At 52.3% G+C, this 24,018-nt stretch overlaps 1 protein-coding gene across 1 annotated transcript; it reads right to left on the reverse strand.

Moving 5' to 3' along the window:
* Window positions 1–24,018, reverse strand: LOC119929769 (dynamin-1-like protein). The gene is made up of 18 exons (XM_038748046.1): window positions 23,977–24,018; window positions 17,404–17,525; window positions 16,555–16,705; window positions 15,470–15,516; window positions 14,523–14,594; window positions 14,343–14,429; window positions 13,405–13,567; window positions 12,631–12,751; window positions 11,045–11,176; window positions 10,736–10,942; window positions 10,453–10,573; window positions 9,702–9,857; window positions 5,932–6,021; window positions 4,846–4,944; window positions 4,291–4,437; window positions 2,928–3,037; window positions 2,333–2,492; window positions 1–1,314 (listed from the first exon to the last, which is right to left on the reverse strand). The coding sequence occupies exons 2-18, from the start codon at window positions 17,503–17,505 to the stop codon at window positions 1,258–1,260; spliced, it is 2,022 nt and encodes a 673-aa protein (XP_038603974.1). The 5' UTR covers window positions 17,506–17,525; window positions 23,977–24,018; the 3' UTR covers window positions 1–1,257.

The raw sequence follows: 24,018 nt of genomic DNA on the forward strand, positions 1-24,018 counted from the left end.
CTTGGCATGAAGTGTTTATTCTGTGAAATCTATAGGAACAACACGGCGACTCCTCCTCCTGCTTTCAACCAGCACGCACCCGGACGTCCCCGTGCCCCGGGCTCTTGGGGCTCCAGCCCTGCTGGGACTCAAGAGCCCGGTTTGCTGCTCGGGGGGAAGAGGCTGGCGTGGATGAGACCGGCAGGTTTGGGGTGCGGTACCTCAGGGGCGAGGGCCCTTTTCAGTTGTGCGGGGGGCACGGGTGCTTGGGGACGGAGGAGTCGGGGTGCCTTCCGTCCCTCCGGAGCAGGGACAGGGCTGGGCCCGATGAGAAAAAACAAAACAGTCCGTTTTTCTAGGCTTCCCGTCGGCCCCAGCCGCTTTGTTCGAGGATGCCGACGTCACGCAGCAAAGGGAGGGGAGGAGAGGCCAGAGTCCCTCCATAGGTCAGGAAAAACCCCCCACAACACAGAGGGGAAGGGGGCGACCACAATGAGAAGAAGAGGCATTCCGGGCAAACATCACGGGGAGGTATGTGTGTGTATATATATATATATACAGGGCCCAGTGGCCCGTCACCCCAGGCACAGGCAAGGGGAAGTTCACAGTCAGGGTAAAGATTCACTTCCACATCGGCACTGACAACTCAACACACACCCACACGTACACACACCCACACACACCCCTCTTTCCCTCTGGAACAGGACACCATGACGTGTAAGGAGAGCCAGGAGGACTGCCAGGGACAAGGGGGGTGTTTAGGGTATTCAGTGCTTGGTTTGGGGATTTCATTCTAGAGTAGTGATGGCAGCAGCTCACTCCCCGACCCCCCTTTCCCACAGCCTGCAAGCGGGGTGAGGGGGGAAGAGAGAATGTCAAGCCAGGGCCCTGGCCTAGTTGAGAAACGGGTTCGGTTGGGACCCCGAGTTCCGGAGACCCCTTCAGTGCTGCCTTTTACGAAATGGCCTTTGGAGCTCCCGGATCCCGAATCCAGCTGATTTTCTGCCACAGCATCAGGGGGCAGAGGAAGATGCCCCCCGGGGGAAACATTCCTGAGCCCTGGCTTCCCCTGTTGGGGCCAGTGGGATTCCTGGGCCCGAGGCCCCTCAGGGCTGACCGACGTGACACGGACGGACGGACGGAGGGGGTGGCCAAGGAGACGGCGAGGTCCGCAGCGAGGTCTCTGTAAACATGAGCTGGCAGTGCGGCCACTTGGCACAGGTTGGCTCGGAGCAGGGAGCAGGCGGGTGGGGGGCTCGCGACACCCGCCGGCCTCCCTCACCACAGCTGGGTCTCTCGGATTTCGGAGATGGTCTGACTGGCCTTCTGCAGCGCCTGGAGGAGCGGAGCCTGTTACCGGGGCTGGCGACCCAGGAGGGAAGCTGGTGGCCCCGGTGGGGTCTGTGGGATGGTGGGGCGGTGCACCGAGGGGCATCTCCTGAGGTCCGTGACTAAGGCTCGGCTCCTAACTACCTGCTGAGCACCCAGCCCCGAGGGCCCCGGCTGCGGGCAGCCCCCCAGCTACCGTCTCAGCTCAGGTGGTCCCCTGCCACCCAGTTGCTTGAGGACTGGCGGTCCTTACGGCATCACCCGTGGCGGCAGAGGAGGCTGGGCCGGGGTGGGAGCAGTGCATTCCGGCTTAGTGGGCGGGAGAGTGGACAGGAGGGGATGTGTCTATCAACTCTGCCATTTTGGACTCTCCCAACCTCTTAGTACAGTGTTCTGCACACAGTAAGTGGTCAGTAAACACGACTGATTGATTCACTGAGGGGCCGGCTACGGGGCACGACGGCCGGTCGGCAGTACCACGAGGGAAAGCACCCACCTAGCTCTCCCTGGCCCATTCAAACTTCAGGAGGCTACAATCCCTGCCTCAACTTCCCCTCCTCTGGGGCTCCCCGTGGGTGGTTTTCTTGGTTGAGGTGGGAGGCGACTGAGCCCCCCTTTTCCTCTCCTCCTCCCTATCCCCCCAACCCTACCTCCTTCCCTCCCCACAGCACTTGTATATACATTTGTACGGATTTATTACCCTATTTTCCTTGTACATATTTACTATTCTATTTATTTTGTTCATGATGTGCATATAGCTTTAATTCTAATTGTTCTGACGATTCTGACGCCCGTCTACATGTTTTGTTTCGTTGTCTGTCTCCCCCTTCTAGACCGTGAGCCCGTCGTTGGGTAGGGACCGTCTTTGTATGTTGCCAACTTGTACTTCCCAAGCGCTTAGTACAGTGCTCTGCACACAGTAAGCGCTCAATAAATACGACTGACTGACTGAATGAAAGGCGATGGAGGAGGGGGGAGGTGATGGAGGAATGGAGGAGGCGATGGAGGGGAGGAGGTGACTCACCTTGAGCATGTTGGCCGCCTCACCGCGTTGCTGGGCCATGTCTTCGGACTCGGTCAGCAGCCCCTCCAGGAGCTGCGCCTTATACAGCTGGCCCACCAGCTCGCTCTGCAGGTGGTCCTTCACATAATTCACCAGGAAATGCATAACCGTCTTGGGGACGCTGCAAGGGGGGACAGGCGCTGGCTCGGCTGGCTTCTCTAAAACCCGGCCTCCTGCCACCGGCTTAGAGGAGCAGCGTGGCCCAGTGGAAAGAGCATGGGCCTGGGTCTAATTCCAGCTACGCCATTCGTCTGTGTGACCTCGGGCAAGCCGTTTCACGTCCCTGTGCCTCAGTTCCCTCATCTGCTAACCTGTCCTCCCTCCCCCTTAAACTGTGGGGCCTGATTATCTTGTCTCTACCCCAGTGCTCAGTGCAGTGCTTGGCACGTAGTAAGTGCTTAACAAATACCACCGATGGACTGGTTACAATTATTTTCCCCATTAAGAGTCCTAGAAACCGGGGACCCGTCCCCCTGCCCCCCTTCAGAAGACTAGCGCTCCCTCCTCCCTCGTGGCCCCCGGAGCCCCCGTCCCGTCCCAGCCTGGCCCTCCACACCTGTCCTGGATGCTCTTGCGGACAATAAGGAAATAGGACTTGATCAGCCTGCGGATCACCTCGCAGTCTCGCTGCTCCCGTTGGCTCAGCTTCCGGGCCACCGGCATGGGCTGCACGGGGAGGAAGGGGTTCGGGTCGGGCCGGTCAGGGGGGCTCGTCGCGGGAGAAGCCCCTTGGTGCCAAAACAAAGGTAAGAGACACAGCACCCAAGGCCCGCCTCCCTTCCAGCCCCTTGAGGAAGCATAATGGTCCAGGCCTTGCAAGAGAAGCAGCGTGGCTCAGTGGAGAGAGCCCGGGCTTTGGAGTCAGAAGTTGTGGGTTCAAATCCCGGCTCTGCCACTTGTCAGCTGTGTGACTTTGGGCAAGTCACTTAACTTCTGTGGGCCTCAGTTCCCTCATCTGTAAAATGGGGATGAAGACTCACGTGGGACAACCTGATTACCTTGTATCTACCCCAGCGCTTAGAACAGTGCTTTGCACATAGTAAGCGCTTAACAAATACCAACATTATTATTATTATTTGCCCCTCAGAGCTGTTTCAGCTCTGGGCCTGCCTGACCGCCTCTGGGTGTGCTTGACGACCGACTGACTCTAGTAAAGCACACCACAACCTATCGTAGTCGAAACTCCTCTTTTGACTAATCGGGACTCCTGGCCCTGATTATGAGCAGTACTGGGATTGCCTAGAGAACAAAGCAGGTCTGGTGCTGAACGGGAAAATGCCCAAGGGACTTTCTGTTTTTTATCCTAAAGCATGTCTCTATTGTGCTCTTCTGATCACCACGAATGCTGTTACCAACTGTACATAAAGAAACTCTGTCTTGGTTAAAGTTGAGCTGGCCTTGACTAACAGGGGAAACTCTGCCCGTCAACCACCGATCCCTACGAGTGCTGGAAGAAGCGCTGGCAGTTATAAACTTGTCTCAGACATACCCTTTTTAAAAACAACGAAAAGACCGTGAAGTTTTTCTTCCACACCCTCAAAATAGGACAAATTCCCCCAGGCCCGTCATCCACTACACTATAACGGGTCCCCAGCTTCCGGAGTAAATCCGACCGCGGTGGAGAAGAAAGCCCCCCCTGCACAACGGCATCTACCCGGCCTCGTTCCCCGGGCCTTCCGTCTACTGCTTGTCTGCTGTGTGACCTCGGGCAAGGCGCTTTACTTCTCTGTGCCTCAATTACCTCACCTGTGAAATGGGGATTGAGACTGTGAGCCCCACGTGGGACAGGGACTGCGTTCAACCCCATTCGCTTGTATCCACCCCAGCGCTTAGTACAGTGCCTGACCCTTAGTAAGCGCTTAATACCACAATTATTATAATTATTATTCTGCTCCCCACCATGCCAGGGATCCACTCACTGTGTCCAGGAGGTTGACAGCATGGGCTCGGCTGGGGCTGGAGAACACGGAGGCCTGGCTGGCCCCTTTGAGCTTCTCCTCCTGGCCCTGATCCTCTCCCTTTTCGCTCTTCCAGCGCCGGCCCCCGTCCGGCTGCTGGGAATCACTCTGGGAAGGAAGAAAGAGAACAGACCGGTGGCCCTGGATCCACGATGCTTCTAGTGGTGATCCCTGGGCACCCGGGTGAGGACATCTGAGGGTTTGTGGTAAGAATGGGAAAAAGAGAGGGGCTGAGGAGAAGTATGAACAGCTCTGCTGGGAAAGCAGAAGCAGGCTTCTCCGGGAGGAACAGACACTTCGGCGCACGCTGGTCTGGGCCCTCGTGCCGGCCCGAGGCGGAGTGATGCTCCCTCCCCACGTCACCGGCTCTATCATCTGCCCTTGTTCGAGAGCTGAGCCACTGAGGGCTCCGAACACACAATGGGCCTTCCGTGAACCCCGCTTTCAGGAGTGGGGAGAGACAGTTCAGGACAGGACGAAGGAGAACCCGGGCCTGACCGGCCACCGGTCCCGCACCTTGCTGCTGCTGACGGAGGCCGAGACGACGGCGGTGTCGATGAAATCTGGGTGCTTCGTGTTGATGTAAGCCAGCTCGATCGCTACCAGATTGTGCACCTGGAACGGGCGGGACGGGTGACCCTTAACCCTATTTCTTCCAGGTCCGTGGAGACCACCCTGCCCCCGTGCCGGAGGCTCTCTCGACAAGCTGGCACCAGTCAATTGTCCCGAGAGGCCCAGGAACCCTGCCAGGGCTGCAGGCAGGATTCGACTCGTTCGCGCCCGGGGCGGCCCAACCCGGAGATGCTTCTGAGCGAGTGCCGGTCTCGTGTGACCAAAGAGAGCTGGCTTCCTCCTCCTATGGCTCTTATGCCCTCCTCTGCTTCCCCACCTGCTCTTCTCAGGGCTGAGGTGGGAAACAGTCTCCCGCCCAGCTCACAGCCACCCGCTTCATCATCATCATCAATCGTATTTATTGAGTGCTTACTATGTGCAGAGCACTGTACTAAGCGCTTGGGAAGTACAAATTGGCAACACATAGAGACAGTCCCTACCCAACAGTGGGCTCACAGTCTAAAAGGGGGAGACAGAGAACAAAACCAAACATACTAACAAAATAAACAGGATAGATATGTACAAGTAAAATAGAGTAATAAATATGTACAACCATATATACACATATACAGGTGCTGTGGGGAAGGGAAGGAGGTAAGATGGGGGGACGGAGAGGGGGACGAGGGGGAGAGGAAGGAAGGGGCTCAGTCTGGAAGGCCTCCTGGAGGAGGTGAGCTCTCAGCAGGGCCTTGAAGGGAGGAAGAGAGCTAGCTTGGCGGATGGGCAGAGGGAGGGCATTCCAGGCCCGGGGGATGACGTGGGCCGAGGGTCGATGGCGGGACAGGCGAGAACGAGGTATGGTGAGGAGATTAGCGGCGGAGGAGCGGAGGGTGTGGGCTGGGCAGTAGAAGGAGAGAAGGGAGGCGAGGTAGGAGGGGGCGAGGTGATGGACAGCCTTGAAGCCCAGGGTGAGGAGTTTCTGCCTGATGCGCAGATTGATTGGTAGCCATCGGAGGTTTTTGAGGGAGGGGAGGGGAGGAGGGGCGTTACCATCTCATTGGTGATGGGCAGCCGCTTGCGCAGGACCCCGGTCACTACTTCCACGATTGCCTCATGCAGCTTGGGGAAGCGCAGCAGCTCCTAAGAGGGAAGGGGAGGGGGCACACGGCTGGGACTAGGCAGGTCAATTCTGCCAAAGCACAACACCCCCAAGAGATCTTGCTCCGGAACCCTTCCCGAGCCCGCCTTAGCCGCAGGATTCCGGGCCTGCAGTCTACAGGGCCGGTAGCCACCGAGGAGAAACCGACCCTCCCCTCATCATACATGGAAGCAGTGTGGCGCAGTGGAAAGAGCCCGGGCTTTGGAGTCAGAGGTCACGGGTTCAAAGCCCGGCTCCGCCAACTGTCAGCCGTGTGACTTTGGGCAAGTCACTTAACTTCTCTGTGCCTCAATTACCTCACCTGTAAAATGGGGATTAAAACTGTGAGCCCCAGCGGGGGACAATCTGATCACCTTGTAAGCTCTCCAGCGCTTAGAACAGTGCTTTGCACATAGTAAGTGCTTAACAAATACCATCATCATTATTAGGAGGCCTTCCCAGACTGAGCCCTTTCCTTCCTCTCCCCCTCGTCCCCCTCTCCATCCCCCCATCTTACCTCCTTCCCTTCCCCACATCACCCGTATATATGTATATATGTTTGTACATATTTATTACTCTATTTATTTATTTTACTTGTACATATCTATTCTATTTATTTTATTTTGTTAGTACGTTTGGTTTTGTTCTCTGTCTCCCCCTTTTAGACTGTGAGCCCACTGTTGGGTAGGGACTGTCTCTATATGTTGCCAACTTGTACTTCCCAAGCACTTAGTCCAGTGCTCTGCACACAGTAAGCGCTCAATAAATACGATTGATGAAATACGATTGATGATGGGAGTCCAGAGGTACACGATACCAATGCGTAAGCACAAGAGAAGAAGGGAGAGACAGAGACGGAGAGAGAAGGAGGGATGGTTCAGAGGGAAAGGGGAGAGGTTTCGAGGTGGGGTGCGGAGAGTGAACCCGAAGGATCGATGCTTCGGCTCCTCAATCAATCAGTGGTATTTACTGAGTGCTTACTGTGTGCAGAGCACTGTGCAAAGTGATTGGAAGAGTACGATGGAAAAGAATTGGTAAAAACATTCCCTGCGCACAAGGAGCTCCTCCTATGTGGCTGAGGGGAATCTGCGGAGAAGATATGTCCAGGGGCCCAGGGCAAAGGAACCCAGGGTGTCTCCCCGCCTCTACACTGTGAGCCCGTTGTGGGTAGGGATTGTCTTTCTTTATCGCCGTATTGTACTTTCCAAGCGCTTAGTACAGTGCTCTGCACACAGTAAGCCCTCAATAAATATGACTGAATGAATCTATTTATTTTGTTAATGATGTGCATATAGCTTTAATTCTATTTGTTCTGACGACTTTGACACCTGTCTACATGTTTTGTTTTGTTGTCTGTTGTTAGGTAGGGACTGTCTCTATATAATAATAATGATGATGGCATTTATTAAGCGCTTACTATGTGCAAAGCACTGTTCTAAGTGCTGGGGAGGTTACAAGGCGATCAGGTTGTCCCACGGGGGGCTCACAGTCTTCATCCCCATTTTACAGATGAGGTAACTGAGGCCCTGAGAAGTCAAGTGACTTGCCCAAAGTCACACAGCTGACAATTGGTGGAGGAGGGATTTGAACCCATGACCTCTGACTCTAAAGCCCATGCTCTTTTCCATTGAGCCACGTTGCTTCTCTAAATCAGGTTGGCCCACGGGGGGCTCACAGTTTAAATCCCCATTTTACAGATGAGGGAATGTTGCCAACTTGTACTTCTCAAGCGCTTAGTACAGTGCTCTGCACACAGTAAGCGCTCAATACGATGAATGAATGAATGAACGGATGAATGAATGAATGAAGCCTTAGGGTTCCAGGACACCGACAGCTTGTTGGCACCTGACCCGACCTGTATCCACCAGGAATTACAGATTTGCCTACGAGCCTCCATCCACACCCTAAACATGATACTCTTTTAATGACCGCTGTAAGAGTCAGGCAGACTGATGTCGGTGGGTATTTAGAGCAGAGCTCCGTGGCTTAGAGGACCGGAGTTCTAATCCTGCTCCATCGATCAATCAGTGGTATTTATCAAGCACTTGAGAAGTGCTTGGGAGAGTACAGTACAACAGAGTTGGCAGACACGATCACGGCCCTCAGACAGCTTCTAATCCCGGTTCTGCCACTTGCTAGCTGGGTAACCCCGGGTAAGTCACTTAACTTCTCTGTACTTCAGTTTCCCCATCTGTAAAATGGGGATTCAACACCTGTTCTCCCTCCTCCTCAATAAATGCTATTGATTGGTGGTGTCGCCCTTGCACCTGGATCTGTACAGAGGCAGCGTGGCTCAGTGGAAAGAGCCCGGGCTTAGGAGTCAGAGGTCACGGGTTCTAATCCCGGCTCCACCACTTGTCTGCTGTGTGACTTTGGGCAAGTCACGTAACTTCTCTGTGCCTCAGTTACCTCACCTGTAAAACGGGGATTAAGACTGTGAGCCCCATGTGGGACAACCTGATGACCCTGTAACCTCCCCAGTGTGTAGAACGGTGCTTGGCACATAGTAAGTGCTTAACAAATGCCATTATTATTATTATTATTCACCCACCCCTCAGCCCCACAGCACTTATGCACATAGCTGTAATTTATAGATAATGTCTGTTTCCCTTTCTAGACTGTCAGCTCATTGTGGGCAGGGAATGTGACCACCAGTTCTGTCGTAGTGTACTCTCCCAAGTGCTTAGTACACTCAGCACACAGTAATCGCTCAATAAATACGATTGACTGATTGCGCCCCAGACTGTGAGCTCCATAGGGATAAATATGATCGACTGACTGATTGATTGAGAAACAGCGTGGCCTAATGGCTGGAGCCCGAGCTTGGGAGGCAGAGGACATGGGTTCTAATCCCGCCTCTGCCACTTGTCTGCTGTGTGACCTTGGGCAAGTAGTCACTTCACTTCTCTGTACCTCAGTTCCCTCATCTGTAAAACGGGGATTAAGGCTGTGAGCCCCGCGTGGGATAACGTGATTACTTGCATCGACCCCAGTGCTTAGAATAGCGCTTGACACATAGGAAGCGCTGAACAGATACCTATTATTGATTGTTTGATCCTCAGACTGTGAGCTCCATGGGGACAGGGCCTCTGTATGACCTGATTATCTTTCATCTTCCCTGGTGCTTAGTGTGGCACTTCATCATCATCATCAATCGCATTTATTGAGCGCTTACTGTGTGCAGAGCACTGTACTAAGCGCTTGGGAAGTACAAGTTGGCAACATATAGAGACAGTCCCTACCCAACAGTGGGCTCACAGTCTAAAAGGGGGAGACAGAGAACAAAACCAAACATACTAACAAAATAAAATAAATAGAATAGATACGTACAAGCAAAATAGAGTAACAAATACGTACAAACATATATACATGTATACAGGTGCAGTGGGGAAGGGAAGGAGGTAAGATGGGGGGGATGGAGAGGGGGACGAGGGGGAGAGGAAGGAAGGGGCTCAGTCTGGGAAGGCCTCCTGGAGGAGGTGAGCTCTCAGCGGGCACTTGGCCTGCAGGAAGTGCTTATCGAGTATCAGAATTGTTCTACCCAGTTTGCCCTCTTGTGCTGTCCCGCTCCAATCCCCGTGGCGGACTAGGGCACGGAAAGGAAACACACAGAGACTCCCGGCCTGACGGTCAGCGTGCAGCTGAGGACAGGGAGGGTGGTGGGTGTGGGGCGGCCGGTCACCTGGGTGTTGTAGGTGGAGCAGTGCTGGATAATGCGCTGCAGCTCCTCGTGAACCAGCTCCACGCAGCGCAGGCTCGGCTCCTCCAGCCGTTTGATCTGCCTCTTCACCAGCAGTTCGAAGGAGACTTCGGGGATGAAAAGAGCCGGGCGCGGCCCCTGGGGACAACCGAGACACCCCATCCCGATGCCGTCACTACTTACCGTTCCCCACGACGCCGGCCCCGGCCCCGGGAGCAGGCAGAGGGGAGCCCCGAAGCCGGGGGCCCAGCGGAGAGGAGCTGGGGGGAGGTGGGGGGTGCGTGGGAGGGAGGACGTGAGCGGAGCCCCTCGCCTCGTCTTTGTCACGTGTATTACAAAGAAAGCTGGGACCAAAAGTTCAGCATCTCCAAAGTCGGGGCTTCTAAGAGCAAGGGGGAATTCTGATGGCCGGCTGCCCACGAGGGGCAACGCCAGCAGCGATATGTCCTAGGGGAACACTGCCCTGTTGTCTCTCCCCTTCTGGGCCGGAAGAAGCTCTGGGAGCTCCAAGGGGGCGTAGGAAAAGTATGATTTAGTTCGGGAGAGGAAGCTCAGACTCTGGGTCCCTCACTTCACTTCCCACCTGCCCCGGGCTGCACGGGACCGGCTCAGACTCGGCTCCCACAGGAAGGTCCTGGGGGTCACCGTCTCTCCAGCTCCACTGGAGCCCAAGCCCCCACGGGTGGCAACCAGCCCCACGACCGGACAGGACAGGGAAGCGGCCGCCTGCTACCGTGGCATTGCGGATGGCCGTCAGGATGTCCAGCATGGTCAGCCCGGCCAGCGGGTCAATGGACTCCAGGGTCCGGCCGAACGTCTCGTGGAAGATGTAGCACATGCGGGCCCCTCCGCAGCTGGGGAAGGAGGGAGGGAGCCCGGGGTTACCCACCCTCCGGCCCCACTTCCCCCAAGCCACCCCCCAAATTGCCAGGATGCCTAGGGCTGGGGGCCCGGGGTGAGCCAACGGTGGCGGCTGACCGCCCACCCCCCAGGCCCCGTGTCCCCTGGGGGCTCACAGCTCTGAGGTCTCGATGTTCCTGGCTGTGCCCTCGATGGTGTTGCAGTACTCGGTGGCAAACTTGGTGATGATCTGAAGCAGGGTGGCATTCTGGTCCGCGATGGGCTGCCCGTAGCTCTGCAGGACTGACTGGTACTGGGCCGTCAGCACGTTCACCCGTGTCTTCAGCTCGGGCAGGCAGTCTCGGATGTGATGCATCAGCAGCCTGGGGGAGCGGGGCGGGGGGAAAGGAGGAAGGCGGGGATCGGGAAGGGAGACCGGGACCTCCGGGGCTGCCCTCTCCGCTTCCGGCCCCCGCAGCTGTCACCTGTTGAGGGTCTTGGTGAGAAAGCGCGTGCCATTGCGGTTGGCCAGAGACGGGTACTTCTTCTGCAGGAAGCCCTGCTCGTCTTGGAGGGAATCGCTGATGCTCTTATTGATGTTGATGTCGTGTTGGCTCCTGTGGGAGGGATGTGAGGAGAGTCAAGGTCCCAGATTCGGCCCTGCTCCCCCTGGGCCACAGAGGAGCTCCAGCCATGCCCTCTCACTAGCCGAAAGCTGCCCCTCACCCAGCCCTGAGGGCTGACTGGAGCCAGGCTGGTTTCTGATGCCGGCTGGGCCTGAACCAGGTTACCGGGACTTGGGGAGGAAGGAGGTGGCTTCGGCCTTGGTTTCAGCCCCAGGCTCGTCATCTTGACTAGGTTACTGTGGGTCGCGGGGGGTGAGGGCGGGAGGGGGAGGAGTTGGGAATGAGGGAAGTGGAGGATGCAGGAGACAGGCGGGAAGAGAGGGGAAAGAGAAAGGAGACGAAAACAGACATAACAACAGTAACCTACCTACCCCCTTCCCCTCCCCACAGCACTTGTGTATACTGGTATACATTTACTACATTAATGATGTGTATATAGCTATTATTCTATTTATTCTGATGGTATTGACGCCTGTCTACTTGTTTTGTTTTGTTGTCTGTCTCCCCCTTCTAGACTGTGAGCCCGATGTTGGGTAGGGATCGTCTATGTTGCTGATTTGTACTTCCCAAGAGCTTAGTACAGTGCTCTGCACACACTGAGTGCTCAATCAATGAGATTGAATGAATGAATGAATGAAGTAACAACAAAAGTGAAAAAGGAAGGAGGAGGAGGAGCCAGGGGAAATGTTGGAGGCAAAAAGTCAAGTCTGAGAGCTACGGAAAGGAAGAGGAAAAGGCAGAGTGCCTGTCAGCAGAGGAGGTAGAAGCGGAAAGATGAGGCTGCTGTTGCAGAGAAAACTCATCTTGGCAGAGGGTCTCCCCAGTTACCAGAGGGAAAAAGCCCAAGAGGAGGCTGCAGAGGGACAGAAATGTCATTGTCTGCTCCATCTGTGACACTTCGGCCTTCCCTAGACTGTGAGCCCACTGTTGGGTAGGGACTGTCTCTATATGTTGCCAACTTGTACTTCCCAAGCGCTTAGTACAGTGCTCTGCACACAGTAAGCGCTCAATAAGTACGATTGATTGATTGATTGATTCTCAGGCCCTCCATGGGCTGGGGGTAGCCTGTGGATCCTGTGATCTGGGGGCTCAGACAGGCTGGGTCCCCGAACCCTCCTCTAGGGCTGGGTTCAGGGTACAGACAGCCTAAAGACGCCCCCAAGAGACCTCTTACTTAATAACAATAATAATAATGGTATTTGTTAAGCGCTTACTATGTGCCAAGCACTGTTCTAAGCGCTGGGGTAGATACAAGTTAACCAGGTTGTCCCAAATGGGGTTCACAGTCTTAATCCCCATTTTACAGATGAAGTAACTGAGGCACAGATAAGCTAAGTTGACTTGCCCAAGGTCACACATCAGACAAGTGGTGGAGTCTCGGTTAGAACCCGAGGCTAATGCTAACCTAACCCTGCCACATGCCTCCCCTGGGCTTCCCCACTCACCGATTCACTACCCCAATGATGCCCAGTTTCACAGGGATGACGCGTCCCATCAGCACATCCATCGCGTCGGTCCCGGCGTCCATCAGGTCTAACTTGGTGACCACTGCCAGGGTCCTACGACCTGAAAGGCGAGGTCGGATGGGGGCAAGAAGAGAGAAAGCATTTGGGCCTTGAGTCATGCTCGGCTCCCGGAGGGGGACTAAACCGCAAAAATGGGACTGGGACCCCTTCTGGGACATCCCTCCCCAACTCCTGATTCTCTAGGATGCCAAAAGTCAGCAACCGCAACTCACAGAAGCCCACGGGAGTAACCTCACATACACGTTACCACTTCTCTCTCTAGGAAGTGAATCCGGACTTCTGATCTTTTTTTGGCTCTTGGACCCTGTATTTGAGGGCTGGGGAATTTTCAGTCCATGGCAGCACTTTCCTGGGGAAGGGGACTATCCCCCAGCTTTTCAGAGGCCCTGACTCTTTTTTCTTTTAATGGTATTTGTTAAGTGCTTACTATGTACCAGGCACTGTACTACATGCCAAGCTAATCAGATTAGACACAGTCCCTGTCCCTAAAGGGCTCAGTCTTAATCCTCATTTTACAGATAAGGTAACTGAAACCCAGAGAAGTGAAGTGACTTCCCCAAGGTCACAGAGCGGGCAAGCGGCGGAGCCGACACTAGAACCCAAGTCCTCTGACTCTCGGGCCCACGTGCTATCCACCGGGCCAGGCGCCCAGCCTGGGGGACGACTCCTGCAGAAGTTCCTTCAACCTCATACCGTCAGGGTCCACATCCCGGGCCAGCTTCAAGGCTTCAGAGGTGGCCATGTCTGTGTTGGCGGCGGTGACGGCCAGGAGCAGGCAATTCGGGTTGCTGATGTAGGAGAGGATCATGGCCTTGACCTGACCCTCAATGTCCGGGGGCTGGTCCCCCACGGGCACCTGCAAGGAGGACAGGGGTTCAGAGGCAAAGGTCTGCTGCGCCCTACGTCACCTTCCCCACTCCAAAGAGGGACTGTGCCACAACAGCTACTTAAGGCTGAGAGGGAAGGAACACAAAACCACATATGTGTGGTGCATCCCTAATCTCCCTTTCCCAGAAATTCCAGAAAGCACTCTTAATCCCCTTACCTCCCCATAAAGCTGCATAATAAGACAACTACAGCCCTTTATTTATACAGTTCCCTTCTCAATAACTCAGAATGCCCTCACACTTGTCCCTATAGTATCCACGTGAAAAATGTGGGAGGTGGGGCGATCGGTCCCAATATACAGAAGAAATTGAGGAAGAGAAAAGTTAAGTGACACACCCACGATCACACAGCAATTCAAGACAAGAGCTGGGACAAGAAGAATTAGTTTACATATATATGTACCCAGGCAGGAAAAGCACCCTGTAACTAATTCATGAGGACTGAGGCGGGCAGCTGACTGACAATAATAATAATAATGATAACAATAATGGTGTTAAGCATTTACTATGTGCCAGGCACTGTACTAAGCACTGGGGTGGACACAAGCAGTGATGCCTGACTGAGCCCAGGGCGATCTAATTGTGGCACAGCCTGCCCTGGGGCACTGGAATCCATATCCCTGTAACGCAGATTTCCTACTTGTAAAATGGGAACAACAGGAAGGAGGCAGGAGAATTAATTAGCAAATGGGCTTGGGAACTCTGAATGCTAAAGAGTATCAGGACACCCCAAGGACAGGTCACCTTTGTGATGCCAGGCAGGTCAACCAGGGTCAAGTTCAGCACTTGGGGAGAAAAAATCTTCAGGTACAAGGGTTCTGGGCTGATTCCCTAGAGGATGACAGACAGGTTAATAGCACCGGGACCTCCTGCAGGAGAGAACGCTGTCCAGTGGCCCGGGAGAAGAAGAGGGAGCTTGCTTACCTTGTTGGTACCTGTCATTCTCTCAGTTTCATTTTCAATTTCCTGCCGGATCTCGTTGAAATCTGTAAATGTCTTTGGGGGGGAGGAACAGAATCCTTAATTCAGTGACCCACAATCCCAGGTTCCTGAAATCCCTGAGAGTCTGATGTTCAGAGTCAATTCCTGGGGAGGTGATGGGGGCTGAGGACTGTTGAGGCAAATATCCAACAGTTTTGCCCCACTGCTTTTTGGGCTGCCCGCCCACCCCATCACCCTCAGTAAGGAAGGGGCTGCCTGGAATTTGGAGCCACACAAGGCACTGGGTCATCAATCAATCATATTTACTGAGCGTTTACTATGGCAGAGCACTGTACTAAACGGTTGGGAGAGTACGATACAACAGAATTAGCAGACACGTCCCTGCCCAGGGTCATGGTGGATTCACTCCATCCCGAGGCTCTGAGGTCTGCTCAGCTCTGGCATCCATGGGGAGTGGGCTCTTTGCCGAAGCCCAACCTGGCCTTTGGATGTGTGTGTGTGGGGGGGTGGTTTGTGTGTGTTCCTCCCTGACTCTGTGCTTCTGTCTCTCTCTCTCTCTCTCACACCCTGTATGTGTACCTTCCAACCCCAAGCGTGTTTGTGTGTGCCTAGGTGTCCCCCTGTTCTTAGCCCCATGAGTGTGTATGCCTCCACCTCCTCAGCCCCAAATCTGTGTGGGCCTGAGGGACCGCCTCCCGGACCCCAGCCCAGATGTCTGTAACATATCTACTCCCCGGGCCTGCATGTGTGTGTCTGCATGTCCTCCTCTCCAGTTCCAGCCTGGATACATTTTCTCATTCTGTGCCCAGTCCCGCCCTTCAGGAGCCCTGTCACCCAAGGACCTCCATGTTCAAAATAAATAGTCCCCTGATTCTGGGTGTGAAGGGTAGAAGGAGGTTCCAGTTGAGCTAGTGAGGAAAGAGAGGTACCTTGTGCTTGCAATGCAGGAATGTAGCCCACTCCTCAGCCTGGACACCTGCAGAGATATGGAGCAGATTCAGCGCTCCGCACTCGATGGGGGCATCGGCCCCTGGTGAAGGGGGTGATGCATTTCCCATACTAGACTGATTCAAGGACCACCCAGTGCCTTGACGGCCCTCTCCACCCTGGGACACGATAAGGCCGCCCCTCGGGACATCACCCTGGACCTGGATTCCGGCTCTGAGACTTAATGGTGTCTCCTTCTCTCTCAGAGTCCATGGAAGGTCTGCCCCTTTGAGTGGCAACCATACGAATTGTTCAGAAGAGGGGAGAGAAGGGGGCAGGGAGCAGCTGGGGACCCAGTTCCGGAGAACTGCACCACGATCTCCGGGCCCCTGCAGAGGGTCTCGGTGGGAGTGGCAGGGGTCTTGGGAGCAGCCGCTCCACATCCCAGGTGCCATCCTAGACCCAGAAGGGCCGTTATTCTTCCATAACCAGGCACGAGTCCCGTCCCGTCCAAGCCGGGTCCGTCAGTCGGGATGACTCGATAGGCCACGCTCTGTCCCCTCCTCTAAGCCGTACTGAGCACTGACTCAGCTTTTGGTAAGTATAACGTGGGGGATCATTTAGACTCCCCACTGCCTCTCCACCTTAGTACAACAGCAATCAATCAATCATATGTATTGAGCGCTTACTGTGTGCAGAGCACTGGACTAAGTGCTTGGGAAGTACAAGTCGGCAACATATAGAGACGGTCCCTACCCAACAGTGGGTTCACAGTCTAAAAGGGGGAGACGGAGAACAAAACCAAACATACTAACAAAATAAAATAAATAGAATAGATATGTACAAGTAAAATAAATAAATAAATAAATAGAGTAATAGCAGCAGTGCATAACCAGGCACCAGGGCCTGTTGGGTCCTTTCCCCTTGGCAAGACAACTGCTCTTCAACTAGGCATCTGCCTCCGGAACCAGAGCGTGCCCCCACTGTCTCCAGAATCTCTACCCTGGAGATGGGGCAGGCAGAGAGTCCACCTGCCCGTGTCTGCCCGCCCTTCTCCCTTCCTTCCCCACCCCATCCAAGCTCTTACATGTTTCCGCACTTGCTGCCTCCTTCCGCTCCTCCAGCGAAGCCACGTGAACCAACTGTAACACCAAGGGTCGCCGGGTCACGATGCCCGAACCCCGGGGTAGGAAGTCCCGGCCCACGATACTCTCCAGAACTGAGCTCTTCCCACTGCTCTGTGACACGCAGACACACAGACACACAAACAGACACATAAAGTTCCACAGAATACCAACAAATGACATAATGAGAAAGTGCGTACCTCCTTATCCTTCCAGCCTAAAAGTGAGTTTTCCTCTTTCCCTTTTTCTGGTCCTCTTCCTGTTTCATTTTTTTGGTATTTGTTACAAGCTTACTACGTGCCAGACACTGTGCTGGCGGCGATACAAGTTAATCAGGTTGGACACGGGGCTCACAGTCTTAATCCCCATTTCACAGATGAGGTAACCGAAGCACAGAGAAGTGAAATGACTTAGCAAGGTCACACAGCAGACAAGTGGCAGAGTTGGAATTAGAACCCAGGTCCTTTGACTCCCGGGCCCGAACTCTTTCCACTAGGCCACGTTGCTTCTCCAGCCTAGGCAAGTGAGGCTGTGTGCCCATCTCTAAGCCTGGCACTGACCACCCGGGAACCAAGGCATTGGCGAACAGAGGGAGAGCTCCTCTGGCCGAAAGTCACGTTCCTGATTTCAGGCAGGGACACCCACTCTCAGGAAACAGTGGGAGGAGGGATGATGGTCCTTGGCTAATTCCAGAGCAGAAAGTCAAGCTCCTAAACGGGGGATGTGAGGGCTGAGGAGTGTGCGTTTGTGTGTTTTGGTTGGGGGAGTAAAGTGGAAGGGGGTCGGGGGAGCCCCCTGACCCCGGCCATTACCTGAGAGCCAATGACAACAATCTGAGGGAGCTGGATGACCTCCGCCCCCACAGTGTTGAAGATCTCCTGTAGCTTGTTGATCACAGGGATCAGCGTCTCCATGGTCACGTCTCCTCCGGTTCCTGTTCCAGGCAAGAGATATGGTCAAAGAGGTGAGAATGGCCTTCCCACCAGCCCATACCTAGTGGTCAGTCTCCTCCCGCAGCCTCCTTTACTTCGGGTGGAGAAATCACAATTCCACTCCCCATCTGGGACTCCAAAAATGACTGCAGGCCTCGTGATGCGCTCTCATGGCTACGGCTAGCTTTGGCATCTCCGTGACCCAGTCAGGTAAACTGAGGCAGCCTTAGGGATTCTGACCCTTTCTGACACCCAACTCGTTTGCAATTTTCACACTGTACCCACAGCTAAGATCAAGAAATCCGGGCACTAAAGCATGACTCAATAAACCTCCAAATCCAAGCAAGGGAAAAGCAGCAGGGTCTAGTGGAAAGAACAGTGGATAGAGTCCTCTAGACTGTAGGGTCGTTATAGGCAGAGAACATATCTGTTATATTAAACTATCCCAAGCGCTTAGTACAGTGCTCTGCACACAGTAAGCGCTCAATAAGCAGGATTGACTGATGTGCCTGAGTCAGAAAGGTTTTGGGTTCTAATGCAGGCTCCGCCACTTGTCTGCTCTGAGACTTTGGACAAATCACTTCTCTATGCTCATCTGTAAAATACAGGATTAAAACAGTGAGCCCCATGTAGGACATGGACTGTGTCCAGTCTGATTAGCTTATAGCTTGTATAATAATAATAATGATGGTATTTGTTCAGCGCTTACTATGTGCAAAGCACTGTTCTACGCACTGGGGAGGTTACAAGGCGTCATTTCCCAAGCGCCTAGGACCTTACCCTCCATACAGAGGGCATTAAATTTTTTTAAAAAATGCTGATTCTGATCATTCTTACCAAAAAGCTAGAACAAATTTCCATCCTAAAGTCCTTGAGAGAGCTTCAGTGAAATGACTCACATTTTCAAAAAAGAAATGGTAGGTGAAGGTACACCTGTCTACGTTACACCTGTCTACGTTTTGACACCTACCTGTTTTACACCTGTCTACATGTTTTGTTTTGTTGTCCGTCTCCCCCTTCTAGATTGTGAGCCCGTTGTTGGGTAGGGACTGTCTCTATATGTTGCCGGCTTGTACTTCCCAAGCGCTTAGTACAGTACTCTGCACACAGTAAGCACTCAATAAATACGATTGAATGAATGAAAGAATGAATGAAAGGTTGTCCCATGGGGGGGGGGCTCACAGTTTTAATCCCCATTTTACAGATGAGGTAACTGAGGCCCAGAGAAGTGAAGTGACTTGCCCAAAGTCACACAGCTGACAGTTGGCGGAGCAGGGATTTGAACCCATGACCTCTGACTCCAAAGCCCGTGCTTTTTCCACTGAGCCACACTGCTTCGCCAAGCATGCCCGGCGTTTAGAAAGGTGTCTTCACATAGTAAGCACTTCTTAACAAATACTATGAAAAAAAAAGAAGTAAAGAATTGAGTTCCGTAGAGGGCAGCAAGGTTAGTATTTGGGACAGTGAGGACTCAAATATTGATTTATACAGATAAGTTCAAGAGCCCCCACTCCTTGACTACATGCAAAAGGCAGGTCTGCTGGAAAAGAACAATTCTGAATTGACCCAAGACAGAATTGAGGCAATAAATCACTGAGGAGTGGGGTGGGGGCTGGGTGTAGCAGAATATGGTAACTGGGGTGTTTAGAAGCAGCAAGTTTGGGTATGTATTATCATCAGTCGTATTTATTGAGCGCTTACTATGTGCAGAGCACATAGTACTAAGCGCTTGGGAAGTACAAATTGGCAACACATAGAGACAGTCCCTACCCAACAGTGGGCTCACAGTCTAAAAGGGGGAGACAGAGAACAAAACCAAACATACTAACAAAATAAAATAGAATAGATATGTACAAGTAAAATAGAGTAATAAATATGAACAAACATATATACATATATACATTATTATATTAAACATATAGTATTATATGTTCCTCAAATAATGATGATATTCGTTAAGCGCTTACTATGTACCAAGCACTGTTCTAAGCGCTGGGAGAGATACAAGCTATCTCTCCATCCCCCCCATCTTACCTCCTTCCCTTCCCCACAGCACCTGTATATATGTATATATGTTTGTACATATTTATTACTCTATTTATTTATTTTACTTGTGCATATCTATTCTATTTATTTTATTTTGTTAGTATGTTTGGTTTTGTTCTCTGTCTCCCCCTTTTAGACTGTGAGCCCACTGTTGGGTAGGGACTGTCTCTATATGCTGCCAACTTGTACTTCCCAAGCGCTTAGTACAGTGCTCTGCACACAGTAAGCGCTCAATAAATAATACGACTGATGATGATCAGGTTGGACACAGCCCCTGCCCCACATAGGGCTCACGGTCTTAATCCTCATTTTACAGATGAGGCCAGGAGAAGTGACTTGCTCAAGGTCAAAGCAGACAAGTGGCAGAGTCAGAATTAGAACCCAGGTCCTTCTGTCTCCCAGGCCCGGGCTCTACCCACTAGGCCATGCTGCTTCTCAATGTCTCAAATGCCTCAGGCCGTCCCCTGGATTCAGCCCGTTGTTGGATAGGGATTGTCTACGTTGCCGAATTGCACTTTCCAAGCGCTTAGTACAGTGCTCTGCACCCAGTAAGCGCTCAATAAATACGACTGAATGAATATACCTGGAACAAAAAGGTTGAGCCAGTTGGCCTGGCCCCCTGAAAACAGAGAGTGGACGGAGCGCGGGCGTGGGAGGAAGAAGGTCATGGGTTCTAATCCCGCCCCGCCACATGTCCGCTGTGGGACCTTGGGCAAATCTCTTCGCTTCTCTGCGCCCCAGTTCCCTCATCTGTAAAATGGGGCTTGAGACTGTGAGCCCACATGGGACAGGGATTGGGTCCAATCCGATTGGCTTGGATCCACCCCTGCGCTCAGTACAGTGCCTGGCACATAATAATAATGATAATAATAATAACGATGGCATGTGTTAAGCATTTACTATAATAATAATAATAATGGTATTTATTAAGCGCTTACTATGTGCAAAGCACTGTGCTAAGCGCTGGGGAGGTTACAAGGTGATCAGGTTGTCCCATGGGGGGGCTCACAGTCTTAATCCCCATTTTCCAGATGAGGTAACTGAGGCCCAGAGAAGGTAAGTGACTTGCCCAAAGTCACACAGCTGACAAGTGGCGGAGCTGGGATTTGAACCCATGACCTCTGACTCCAAAGCCCATGCTCTTTCCACTGAGCCACTGTTCTAAGCGCTGGCACATAGTAAGCACTTAACAAATACCACAATTATTATTATTATTCTTATAGCCGGGGGGTTAGAGAGTGGAAGGGAAGGGTGGAAGGAGGTGGCTACTGGAATATGGAGGGGTGCAGGATACAGAGCCTAAAGTCCAGTCATTCGTAGTTATTGAGCGCTTAAAGTGTGCACAGCACTGTACTAAGCGCTTGGAAGGGCGCAATGTTGCCGAATTGTACTTTCCAAGCACTTAGTACAGTGCTCTACACACAGTAGGTGCTCAATAAATACAACTGAATGAATGACAGCCTGGCTCAGTGGCAAGAGCCCAGACTTGGGAGTCAGAGGTCATGGGTTCTAATCCCAACTCTGTCACTTATCAGCTGTGTGACTTTGGGCAAGTCACTTCTTTTCTCTGTGCCTCGGTTCCCTCATCTGTAAAGTGGGGATTAAGACTATGAGCCCCACGTGGGACAACCTGATTACTCTGTATCTACCCCAGAGCTTGGAACAGTGCTTGGCACATAGTTAGCGCTTAACAAATGCCACCATGCTTATAAAGGACAGGTTCCCTTCCAGGGTCCTTGAAGGTCCTTGAAGGTCTCTAGTGGGGGCCGGGGTCGAGAGCTTGGGAGAGGCGGGGAGGGATTGTGGGGGGATTTAGGGGGTCAGGAGCAGCGTGGCATAGCGGAAAGAGCCCGGGCTTGGGAGTCAGAGGTCGTGGGTTCTAATCCCGGCTCCGCCGCGTGTCAGCTGTGTGACCTTGGGCAAGTCACAACTTCTCTGTGCCTTATCCGTAAAATGGGGGTGAAGACTGAGCCCCACGTGGGACAGCCTGACGATCTTGTATCTACCCCAGTGCTTAAAACAGTGCTTGGCACATAGTAAGCACTTAATACCAACATTATTATTAAGGCCTGCGAGGAGGCTGAGGGTCGGGGGTCAGCGGGGGTCACAGGCTGAGCAGGACCCCGCGAGGGGGATGTGGAGAAGCAGCGTGGCTCGGTGGACATAGCACATGCTTGGGAGTCAGAGGTCATGGGTTCTAATCCTGGATCCGCCACATGTCAGCTGTGTGACTTTGGGCGAGTCACTTCACTTCTCTGGGCCTCAGTTACCTCATCTATAAAATGGGGACTAAGACTGTGAGCTCCACGTGGGACAACCTGAACACCTTTCACTCATTCATTCAATCGCATTTATTGAGCACTTTACTGTGTGCAGAGCACTGTACTAAGCGCTTGCGAAGTACAAGTCGGTAATATATAAAGACGGTCCCTACCCAACAACGGGCTCACAGTCTAGAAGGGCAGACAAACAACAGAACAAAACACGTAGACATTGTAACCTCCCCAGCGCCTAGAACAGTGCTTTGCACATAGTACTACATGCCATCATTAACATTATTATTATTATTAATAAACAAACACGATAGAATAAATGAACTGGCCCTCCCCACAGCACCTGTATATACGTATATACGTTTGTACACATTTATTACTCTATAGTACTACATGCCATCATTATCATTATTATTATTACTAAACAAATACGATTGAATAAATGAATGGGCCCTCCCCACAGCACCTGTATATACGTATATATGTTTGTACATATTTATTACTCTATTTATTTTACTTGTACATATTTACTATTCTTTTAATTTTATTTTGTTAAATAGTTTTGTTTTGTTGTCCATCTCCCCCTTCTAGACTGTGAGCCCGCTGTTGGGTAGGGACCATCTCTAGATGCTGCCGACTTGTACTTCCCAAGCGCTTAGTACAGTGCTCTGCACACAGTAAGCGCTCAATAAATGCGATTGAATGAATAAGCGAAAGGTGTTCAGGTTGTACTGTACTAAGCGCTTGGGAAGTACAAGTCAGCAGCATCTAGAGACAGTCCCTACCCAACAACGGGCTCACAGACAACAAAACAAAACACATAGACATTGCAACCTCCCCAGTGCTTGCACATAGTATTAAATGTCATCATCATCATTATTATTATTATTATTATTATTAAACAAATACGATTGAATAAATGAATGGCCCCTCCCCACAGCACCTGTATATACGTACATATGTTTGGACACATTTGTCAGCTGTGTGACTTTGGGCAAGTCACTTAACTTCTCTGTGCCTCAGTTCCCTCATCTGGAAAATGGGGATTAAGACTGTGAGCCCCTCGTGGGACAACCTGATCACCTTGTAACTTCCCCAGCGCTTAGAACAGTGCTTTGCACACAGTAAGTGCTTAACAAATGCCATCATTATTATTATTATTTTACTTGTACATATTTTCTATTCTATTTATTTTATTTTGTTAATATGTTTTGTTTTGTTGTCTGTCTCCCCCTTCTCGACTGTGAGCCCACTGTTGGGTAGGGACTGTCTCTAGATGTCGCCGACTTGGACTTCCCAAGCGCTCAGTCCAGTGCTCTGCAATCAATCAATCAATCAATCAATCGTATTTGCTGAGCGCTTACTGTGTGCAGAGCACTGTACTAAGCGCTTGGAAGTACAAGTTGGCAACATATAGAGACGGTCCCTACACAACAGTGGGCTCTGCACACAGTAAGCGCTCAATAAATACGCCTGACTGAATGAATGAGCCGGGGGTTGGGAGTCCCAAGCGCTTAGTACAGTGCTCTGCACATAGTAAGCGCTCAATAAATACGATTGATGATGATGATGAGTCAGAGGTCATGGGTTCGAATCCCGGCTCCGCCACTTGTCAACTGGGTGACTTTGGGCAAGTCACTTCACTTGCTCTCTCTTCACCTTCACTTCACTCCCCCTCCATCCCCCCCATCTTACCTCCTTCCCTTCCCCACACCACCTGTATATATGTTTGTACATATTTATTACTCTATTTATTTGTACATATCTATTCTATTTATTTTATTTTGCTGGTATGTTTGGTTTTGTTCTCTGTCTCCCCTTTTTAGACTGTGGACCCACTGTTGGGTAGGGACTGTCTATGTTGCCAAGCGCTTAGTACGGTGCTCTGCACACAGTAAGCGCTCAATAAATGCGACTGATTGATTGATTCACTTCTCTGGGCCTCAGTGACCTCATCTGGAAAATGGGGATGAAGACTGTGAGCCCCACGTGGGACAAGCTGATCACCTTGTATCCCTCCCCAGGGCGCTTAGGACAGTGCTTGGCACATAGTAAGCGCTTAACCAATGCCACCATGGTGATGATGATGATGGTTATTGTGTGGAGGCCGAAGATGGGGCCGTTCCCCGGGTACCTGCGTCCTCCCCCGCCGCCGCTCCCTCAGCTCAAGGCCTCG

Source organism: Tachyglossus aculeatus, chromosome 6, assembly GCF_015852505.1.
Source record: "Tachyglossus aculeatus isolate mTacAcu1 chromosome 6, mTacAcu1.pri, whole genome shotgun sequence".
NCBI lineage: Eukaryota > Metazoa > Chordata > Mammalia > Monotremata > Tachyglossidae > Tachyglossus > Tachyglossus aculeatus.